Source organism: Patagioenas fasciata, chromosome Z (assembly GCF_037038585.1).
Source record: "Patagioenas fasciata isolate bPatFas1 chromosome Z, bPatFas1.hap1, whole genome shotgun sequence".
Lineage (NCBI taxonomy): Eukaryota > Metazoa > Chordata > Aves > Columbiformes > Columbidae > Patagioenas > Patagioenas fasciata.
This window is the reverse complement of record NC_092560.1, coordinates 17,789,659-17,800,173: the sequence shown is the minus strand read 5'-3', so window position 1 is coordinate 17,800,173 and position 10,515 is coordinate 17,789,659. Positions and strand designations below refer to the sequence as shown.

The window sequence follows — 10,515 nt, the reverse complement described above, 5'->3', positions numbered from 1 at the left end:
CTAGCTTGCGTCCATGAGTGGCGGAGAGGAGAATATGCGCACCCTGCAAAAGAGATCCATGTCATAGGTATGGTACCTGAGATCTGGTGTACCATTGCCACTGTTCTTACCAGACGAATTTTTTGTTTAGATGTACCTTTTTATTTCCACCCTTTAGAATGGTACTCCTCTGAATCGCTGGAGATCAGGGAAAGCTTTAAAGTGGTACCTCAACTGATGCTTCAACCAACCTCTGGCAATTTCAGTGCCCTGGGACACATCGCCCTCAGCTGGGAGCCACAGCTATGCTTGCTCTCCCCTGCTGCTTCATGCCAGACCCACAAGCCTGTGCTGAATGTGTACCAGCCTTGGCCATAGGAAATAGGGTTTTTTGTTTGGTTGGTTAGTTGGTTGGTAGGTTTTTTTTGTTTGGGTGTGGCTTTTTGTTTGTGTGTGTGTTTTTTTTTTTTTTTTTTTTTTTAAGTTGTTGTATATTTACCAAATTTTTACAGATATTCATGAGGTAACAGAACCTGGGTATAGCTCTGTTCCCTGCCTTACTAGCATACATCTAGTAACCAGGGAAAACACAACCATCTGAAATGGAGTTACCCAAGGACAATTTCCCAACGGTAAAATCCTGGCCTGACCTCACCAAAATTGGTGGATTTTTGCCCGGTTTATTGCAAGTTGCTTTAAAGAATTTTATAGTATTGCAATTATTACTCTCAAGGCTACGTGGTTCGGAGGGGAAATGTGTTGGAATACCAAGGGCTGTATCTTTCTGTGGGTCAGTTTGTGAGGAAAGGGAAAGAGGCCAAGAATTTCACGCAGCAATAAAACACAGCACTGAATGGCGATATTTGAGATTACAGTAGCTGGGATGAATATGTCCATGAGCAGGCAGGATGTTCCACAGGCAGGTGTGGCTTTAGGGTACTCCTATGTGGAGGAGTTATTTCAAATAAGCTTGTGAAAGAAATGGAAGTGAATTGGAAATAGAGCAGGAAGGAAAAAATGCCTTTCCTCTAGATAGTTAGAGGAGGCAAAGATACTTTGCTTAAAATAACAACATCCAACTGAGAAGTTAATGCAGAAGCCACAGCTACTGCAAACAGTATCCTGTGTAGACAAATCCTGGTAGAACCACTTTACCTCTTTGAACAAATAAAATGTTAGAATTACTCAAATGTTAAAAAAAATACACTACTGGAAAAGAGCATAGCAACTTTCAAAGAATAATGACTGGTCTCAACCTAAGCCAGGACTACTTAAACAATATACTATTTTATTTTTGACACAGACTCAATCAGTACAAATTTGTCAATTCCTGTAAGGTGAGGGATGTGTAGTCCATTCACCAATATGTGTGGAGGTGAAATAGAGATGGAAAGTGGCAGCACATTTTCCCAGCAGAAAACACCATAGGATGACACTATTTGTCATAAGATTACAATCCCTTCCTATGGAGTAACGCTCACTGAAAAGTCATATGGATTAATTTTATAGCTAGTGTAGACAACTTGCTTGCCAAGGGGAAAAATTGCTAACATTGAATAATGCATTCCATTTAAAAAACTAAATCTCAGCAGCATAATTATGTAAATACAACCAAAATGAACTAGAAGCACTGCCACAAGATAGATTGTAGAACAAAAAATAAATATACTAAAAGCTAAGTTATGTCAGGTCAAAATCTTTGTACCTTAGTTGTAAAGCTTCCTTATGACTTTATCAATCAATTGAAGACATCTCCTCATTTCTGCACGGCTGATCTCCCAGGAGCACAGGTTGTGTTGTTTGTCTTTAAGAAAACAGTCTATTTTTTGGAAGTACTTTTTCAGTTTCAGCCTGTTGACTTCTTTACTCCGAAAGTAGTGGGTCTGCTTCTTGATTACACATGCTTCCAATTGCTCAATTTGATGATAAAGTCCATTTTGGAATTTTTCTAAAGCTGTCCCATCCCAAGCAGCTAGAGTCAGATTTTTGCTAAAGATATAGAAGATGTGTTGGAAGATCTCTTCAATGGCCACTTCAACAGCCTCTTTCTGTGTGGGCTTTAGAACCTGCTTAGGAAATCTGAAGGACATTTTCTCTCTTAGACATCGCTGTGGAAACTTTTCACCCATTTTGTCCAAAAGTTGCAGGCTGTTCTCTATTGCTTTTCTTTGCTGTAAAGGAAGGTGATTACATTGATGACTGGAGATGGTGGTGATGCACAACACTATGAGGCCAATGTGTATCAAGCCAAAAGTGTTCATGATAAAGACAAGCTCTTATGTTCCTCCTTTCCTCTGTATAAATACTAAGAGACAGGCTGAGATCCTTTGAAGGTCACCCATAGGCTCCTGTTTCTTCAAAATAATGAAATTTAATTATTCTGTAAGAGAAGTTTTCTTTCATCATTTTTTGGTTTTTAAGGTTTTCCCCCTTGTATATGCTTTTGACACTTACCACTTTCATTTTCTGCTTTATGACTTCATTGTCTGTTTTTTGCCACTTTCTTTTTATTTCAACTGGATATTAGAATGTTATATATAGCTTAGATTATGTATTTCCTCTCCTTCAAAAATTCTACACCAAGTATAATGAGAATTTAAAAGAAAAAATTACAGAAATATCCTTAGTTTCTTCATATTTTAGCAGTGGAAGAACATCTTGAAATAAAACAACACTCCCAATGATGGGTCAGGGACCTGCTGAATACTACTGCCATTATTACTCCTCAGCATGTTCTGTACCTTCAAAACTCAGTTAGTTTTCTCTACCTATTTTCATTCAGTGAAAATGTTTTATTTCTCCTCACCTTTACTTCTCCTGACCATTTAGCCTCAAAGGACAGATGTCATATCATTAAAATGTGTGTGTGTATATTAAAAGATGTGTATATGCATTAATATATCCATCTGTATTTTAATACATACCCACTGCTAATTAAATGAGGCCTTGATCTCAGAACCTGTAAGTGCCATGTAAATACAAATACTCACATGGGAACACGTTAGATACTTGGACAAAATACTCTTTTCTTCCCCTATATGAGTAACTGAGCAATAATTAAGATCAATGCCAGTAGAGCACAGGTCTGATATCTGACATTAAATGGGAAGAGAAAGAATAGAAAAGATAAAAAATACTCTAAATTTCAGCCATTTTCTTTCCCTAGCCATATAACAGAAGAGGTTAGGACTACCGCAGTGCATTGTGAAATCTGGCTCCTATCTCTGGTTTTATTTTGCTGAAAGCTAGTCTGTCTCCCCAGCCTCCTGCACAAACGTATGTCATTGCAAAGGCAATTCTCTGCAGGTGATTATGTCTTGATGAAGGGGTCAGACAAACTGTTGAGTCTAAGACCTGTGGCACCCATTCCTATGTAGCTGGCTTAATTCCCTGCCTGGTAGTCACTCTGAGCAGATTTGAGATACTATTTTAGGGCTTTCCTTGTGGTCAGCACATAGGTATTTGGGAGGCTTTAAAAAGTCATAAATTAAGTTGAGCACAACTATTCACATGAGCAAACTCCTTGAATGCCCTGATGTTGCTTAAGCAACCTTGGATTGGATGTACTGCCAGTGCGAGGAAGAAATGAATCCCCTATCACCTATAACAGTATTAAGTAAAAAACAAAAACAAAACCAAGAACAATCAGAGCGGGATATAAAATACATAACATGGGACCAAATATTTTCACTTAGTGGGAATGTTAATTACTATGGAAAAAATGACCTGAAGTGCATCATTGTGTTAGAAGCAAAATGGCCATGGAGATGTATAATTTTTGCAAAAATACAGTTGCAGAAGGTAAACACATAACACATTACAATCATAATTAAATTGATAAAAAATGTATTCAGCTCAAGAAAAGTATTAAGTATTGCTACAGCTATTTCCGTAAATTACACACAAATATTTTTTCCGAACTATAATCATTATATGAGCTTAATTTTTCTACTGATTTAAACAGGTAAACTTCTTCACATTCATTGTATCTCCCAGACACACAAATTCTTTCTTTCTTCTTGCAAAATAGTTATTTTCATGTTTCTCACTCAATGAAGAGCTGGAGATGCCATCCTGGATGTCACAGTCTTCACAGAGGGGAAAAACAGAAGATGGTCTCTTCCAGATTTTTTGCAAAGACACAGCTGGTCCAGGTGTTGTATTCTCTTTTCTGTGTTAACAGATCAGTTATCCACTGTTCCTCACAGAACAGTCAGACTTGACTTAGTACATCAGGTTTTCAGGGATTTTGTTGGATTTTGCTTTGTTAGGTTGGTTGGTTGGTTATTGTTGTTTTAAATGACAACAACTTGTTCTTCCCCACTCAGTAGCCAGTTTCTTGATTATTGTATTGAGCAATGCATAATAGTAACATTGAATGATTCGGACACAGCCTCCCCTAATCATCTATCTTTATTGCTTAATTCAGAAATAGACAGTTCATTAAAAGTAATGGCTGAAAGAGGTAACTGAGTGATACGAAGCTACAGTATGGATGGCTGTTTATTTCTCTGCCTGTGGTTGAAGCACAGACCACTGTAACCTAGAATGAAAAGGGGAAATAAGTTTACGAATCACAGCTGTATTTCCAAACAGACTAAACATATAATTATTCCAGAAAGATTATCTGATCTTTGATTCCATGCAAGCAAGATCAGCCCTTAAGAGGTCATCTAGCTATATACATATTCACTGCAGGACTGTAACACTAGAGCTAAACATATGCACAATGTTCTGTCTTTCGAACACCTTTCAAATGCCACAGATTGCTTCTCTAATGGAAGTTTTTCATTTTATTTTATAATGGAATACAGAAATCTAATGAATATTCACTATCCCTTATGACAGGCAACAAGGCAAGTGGTAAATCTAAGTTTAGCCTATGTGTATGCTGGCAAACAGAGCAGCAAAAGGAAACATTCCTGCAAAATAGTGTGATTTTGGCCTCTGCTATCTAGCCCATGTTAAATCACTCCACATAACCTTACACCAGCTTTCTCAAATCAAAATAACGAGTTCCTCTCAACATTTCAGCTACTCTAGCTATCAGGTTTTTTTTTTCCTTTAAGTAATTCAAAACACACTGATTTAAACAAGTCAGCATTCCACAAAGGAGTCCAAAAAGGTTCAACCTGTCCTTCACAAGATGGCTTCCTCTGCAGCTAGGCTGATGCCACCAATGTTAAAAAGAAAATATTTTTTCTCCATTATGCTTTCCATCACAGCTATAACTTGCCAGACTTCTGCTTTATGCATCTAAATTATGTATTTGCTACTACTTCTTTTTTTTTTAAGCAAAAACTTCAAATACAGGCAAGGTCACACTATCTGCTTGTGTTCTAAGACAGTGTGGCTGGCCAGCTGCAAGTCTCCAGCTGTGATGGACAAAGGTAGGATCAGCCCAAAGTGCCCACGTGCTGGCAAGAAACAGGATAGTACAGGTTTAACACTATAGCTGGAACCACTTCCACATGGATGGATAAAGCTATATATAGGTTTTTTTACTAGAAAATATGTACCTTATTCAGTTGTAGATTATTAGAGCACAGATCATTTAGTTTATATGCTACAATTTAATTCACAATCACTATTACAGTCTGCATTAAGAAGTTAAGATCTAACCTTCCCACCTTGGTAGACCTTTTTTTGGCATCCTATTGACCTGTCCCAACCCAAGTAACTGTTTTGTTTTAAGCTGAGTGATTCACTGAAACCATTTGTGCAGGATATGCTTGCTCTGGCAAAGTATTGTTTCAAGAAGTATAATTTTACAAACAAGGGTATTGACTAACAATTAAAAAAAACCTAAGTGCTACAGATTCAGTTTGCCAGAAAAGAAATGTAACAGAGCAGTCCTCAATGAAGTAGCATAAAGGAGTATTATCATAACCTACTTTCTAGAAGCACAGAAGTAAAAAAAATCTTTCCATTTATGTCAATAAAGGTGTGTTGCCTACATGATGAGAACATATAAAAACACTGTTGGGACCTTTTTGTTTGCTTAAAAAGAAGCAGGACCTTCAGTCATTTTTGTAGGGAACTAAATTATCTGGGAGTATATTTACTTTCTTATATTGACAACTTGGAGATCAGCACACACTGGGGCTGTCATTTTGCCCTCACTGAGGCTCTTCTATCTGGTAACATGAACTGTCACAACCACTGGACATAAAGAAGTTCTTTGGATGCTTTGCTGGAAATATCACATAATTTATCACGTTGGATGGTAAAAGAGTACTCAGGCTTTAAACTCTTGAATACACGTGGCATTCATTTTGTAATAATTCCTAAAGAATTACCAGACTACTCTGAGTGGCAGCTGCCTTCTTAAAATGGAGGATCTCTCACATTCATTTTATACTGAGAAAAACCATAGGTACCCAAGCTAAAATTGCTTTTCAAACCCTTCTGGTAATCTCAAAAAGACAGACATTTCAGGAATAGATTTGCATGGGAATAGTGATTTTTATTAAATCTAAAACAGTATAAAGGCAGTCTTAGAGAATACCATGAGGAAGTCATATAAATACATAAGCATACACAATAAAAATGGGGAAAATTAAATTCATATAAATATAATCCAGAAAATTAACAAAAAATCTGAAGCAAATACATAAGGAAATGGGCAAATATGTGAGGCATTTTTAGTTTTACAATTAGGGAGAGTAATCTCAGACCATTTGGCAGGTCAGGACAAGCATGGGTTGGTAGCATGCACCCAAAGGTCAGGGCTGGATTTTTCCCCCTCTCTGGCACCACAGGAGTGACCAATAGAGGACAGTGTCCCCTGAGGAAAAAGGTCCAAATCTGCTCCTGGAGGTGGAAACCTGGTCTGGAGGAGAAGGAAGAGCCCCATGCAAAGACAGGCTGCTGAGCAGAAACATTTGGGAGAGGAAAGGGAACAAGCAGCAGCCTCACGGGCATTTTAAAGGGGCCATGTGCCCCATATGGGGAGGTGAGATCCCTTTGGGAGACTCATGTTCCGCTCTCCCCCAGCTACCCCACTGTCCCAAGCCCTCCTCTAGCTGGCCCTCAGCACCCCACATGGCTGGGGAGATCTTGCCCAGGTGGGTGAGAAGCTTCAGGCTGTCCTTGTTGACTTTGCTGTGCTGGGAGCAAAGGCAGAATGGTGCCTGAAGGCAGCTGTGGTGCAGTTGCAGGGTTGAGCAGGGAGGCTCAGAGCAACAGGGCGGACCTGTGGCACTGAGAGTGCTCCTCCTGCCCACTCCAGGAGTTCAGTACAGGGGCATGTTCCTTTTCTGATTTCCGTGCCCTCCTGACTGATGCTTTGCAGGATGTGTGCAGCTTGGTCAGCTGTGAGTAGAAGGGATGCAGTTTTGCAGACTGGCCCTGGCTTTTGCCAGTATCCTCCTTCCTTTGGCACAGTCATCATGGGAGAGGTGGTGGTGGAGGAGGAGCAGGAGAACTTTCTTTCTACCAGGAGGTAGCAGATTGCCTGCTAGTAGCGTGGCACAAATGGGTGAGGAAAATGAAAGCAGGAGTGTGGTGGTTCCTCCTCCTTTCTTAGTGAAGTCTCACCTTCGGATGCAATGAATAAAACAGGTGCAGGAACAAAGGCCCATGTTAAAGTCTTCATGCTGTTCCCCTGCAGGTGATTTCTTTCCTCTTTGTGGCACTTCTTGTAATTTTCCTTGACCTGGGGAAAGTCATCTGGAGAGTGTTCAGCACAGCACCCATGAGCTGAGAGCAATCTTGTGGAGCCACTGAGGCTGCCCAGAGAACTGTTTGTTTTTGAGAACCTGGCTGAAGGAGGGGAGATCTCCAGGGATGCTCGTCCATGGACCTTTCATAGCAAGGATTCTCCAGCTGCATCAGCCATGTTTTTTCTGACTTCTGGTGCTGTGGAGTTGCGATTTTTGGTGTGGGAATTGTTTGGCCTGCACTTTGGCCACCCATGGTTCCTGCCTCTGAAGAAGCAGCCCCATTCCTGCTCTGCATGGGGAGAAAGATAGCAGGTCCTGTATAATGTAGCCATTCTTTATGTTATCCAACAGGGAAATCCTCATATTGTCAGTATTTACCTAGTAACAAATGAACTATATGGGTTATGTTTTGCAGGACATTGCTCCTTCCCAGTGCCATTGCATTCTTCCACAGGTGGGATAAGAGGCTGAGAAAGTGAGTGGAAAACTCTGGCATGTGGGTCAGCTCAGAGATCTGCAAAGAGTGGTGCAAAGTCCAGCTGGCAGAGAGAAAGCTGAGTGGTAGCGCTGGCTCTCTGAGAGCTTGCCTGGAAGCCAGTGCCTCCGCACCCCCAAGCCATTCTGGGGCCCTGTGCCAGGTGCCATATGTTTTGTCTCATGGGCAGGGCTCAACACCCCTACTGAAGCCCCAGGAAATGGGAATGGAGGGTGGATGTAGGTTTTTGCTCTCGCCTGATCAAATAGCTGCTTTCAGGCAGTGTTTCTGCTCTTGGAATCTTTTCCGCTGCAGAGAATAATCGTAGAACCATAGAATAGTTTGGGTTGGAAGGGACTTTCAAAGGTCACCTAGTCCAACCCCCCTGCAATGAGCAGGGACACTTCAACTAGATCAGGTTGCTCGGAGCCCTGTCAGCCTGGCCTGGAATGTCTCCAAGTATGGGGCATCTACCACTTCTCTGGGTAACCTGTGCCAGTATTTTACCACCCCCATTGTAAAAAATTTCTGCCTCATGTCTAGCCTGAATCTCCCTTCAGCTTAAAACCATCACTTCTTGTCCTACTATAACAGGCCCTTCTAAAAAGCCTGTCCCCATCTTTCTTATAGGCCCCTTTTAAGTACTAAAGTGTCCCCAGAGGCTTCTCTTCTCCAGGCTGAACAACACCAAATCTCTCAGCAATATGGGACCCTGTTTGCTTCCCTCAACAGGTTGGAGAAATGGGCTGACAGGAACCTCAGAGCATTGATTTAACAAAAGTCAATGCAAAATCCTGCCCCTGGGACACAACGTTGTGCAGCAGGACAGGCTGAGGCTGACCAGCAGAAAGAAGCTCTGGAGGAAACATCCTGGGTCCTGTGGACAACACCATCATGAGGCAGCGGTGCATCTGGACAGCAAAGAAGGTCCCCACATGCATGAGCAAGGCTGCAGGCAGAAGCCCAGGGAAGGAATCCTGCCCTGTGGCTTGCCACTGGTGAGACCGCTCCTGGAATGCCATCTCCTAGGTTGGGCTCCTAGCACAGGACAGACACTGATGCATGGGAGTGAGTTCATGCACGGGAGGGTCACCACGATTGCAGGGGAATGCCAGCCACATGCAGGGAGAGCCTGTTGGGTACCTGCTACTTGCCTTCCTCACTCTCTGTAGGATCATGAACTCTAGAAGAAAGCCTGGGTACTACAGTTTGGGAGGTCCCTGACTATCACCTCTCCAGTCACTCTTGCCTTAGGTGAGGCAGCAGGTCCAGCCCTCCACAACCCCTGCATGGCCTAGCCAGTAGCAGTGTTAAGATGTCTGCCCTGACCCCTCCACTTGAGTCATCTTGATGCTTTGTCCTGCCTTCCAGCATCTATCAGTCATGTCACTCTTCCAAGAACATCCATACTGCAGGATGTGGGCTGCTTCCTCCTTCATGTGCTTCATGAAGACTTGTTCTCACCATCACCCTCATCAGCTGCCATGCTAGGCTCCCTGCAGGGGACTTCACCCTCCTTGTCCCACCTCCAAAATGAAACTCCCAAGTGTTCACAGCCAGTTTCTCACCCCTGCACCAGAAGATCCCCACATGACTGAGCCCACCATCTGCAGTGTGCAGGGAGTTTTGTCCCAGGGCTCTGATGCACCCCTAACCCCAGTACTCCAGAGCAGGGCACCATGGGGCTCTTGGGACTTCTCCCCCATTAATCCACTTTTCCCGTCTTTTTGAGGTCTGTTGGCCTGCAGCCAGGCATCCAGGGCTGTGTATGGAGGCATGGATGGCTAGGGGTGTTTCCACACAAATCCTGCGCATTCCTCCCCCAACTATCCTAACCCCTCTATAAATCTTCTCTGCCTGTGAAGCTAAAACAGGTAGTGAGTATCTGGGTCCACAAACAGCCTTCTGTGTGCAAGGGGCAGGTTGCTTCAGGAAAAGTTGATGTCCTAAGCTCACCATCTCCCTGCGGGTTCAAGGCATGACACTCTGGCACAGGAGACGGTGTCCTACATTTTTCCTTACATTCTTCTGCAAGATCAGGACGAAACACACTGAACCCAGGCAAGTCCAATATACTCCATATCTCCCTGTGAGGTTCGAGCAGGACAGCATGTGCCAGTATGAGATCATCCCAGATGACCTTGCCCCTGGGCACCTCTGGTGAACCCCGACACCTCCAGAGCCCTCCCCTCCTGGCTTCCCTGGCTGCTTCCAGCTGCCACGAGCCACCAGTGCCCCCTTCCCAGGCACATGCGCGCCCATGATGGCTGCTCACAGCCCATCGCACAGGGCTGTACATGCCTGTGTGCTTCCACAGGGTCCTCACAGCTGGGCCAGAGGGGCAGGGGTGCCATGTCGCTGGAGGGCCAGAGAGCTGTGCCTGGAAAAGCACCATGG

At 43.0% G+C, this 10,515-nt stretch overlaps 1 protein-coding gene across 1 annotated transcript; it reads right to left on the bottom strand.

Moving 5' to 3' along the window:
- LOC136115353 (interferon alpha-2-like) lies at nt 1-2,311 on the bottom strand. The gene is made up of 2 exons (XM_065861420.1): nt 1,690-2,311; nt 1-43 (listed from the first exon to the last, which is right to left on the bottom strand). Exons 1-2 carry the CDS (start codon nt 2,238-2,240, stop codon nt 1-3), a joined length of 594 nt encoding a protein of 197 aa, XP_065717492.1. The 5' UTR covers nt 2,241-2,311.
- Nucleotides 2,312-10,515: the final 8,204 nt, after the last annotated feature.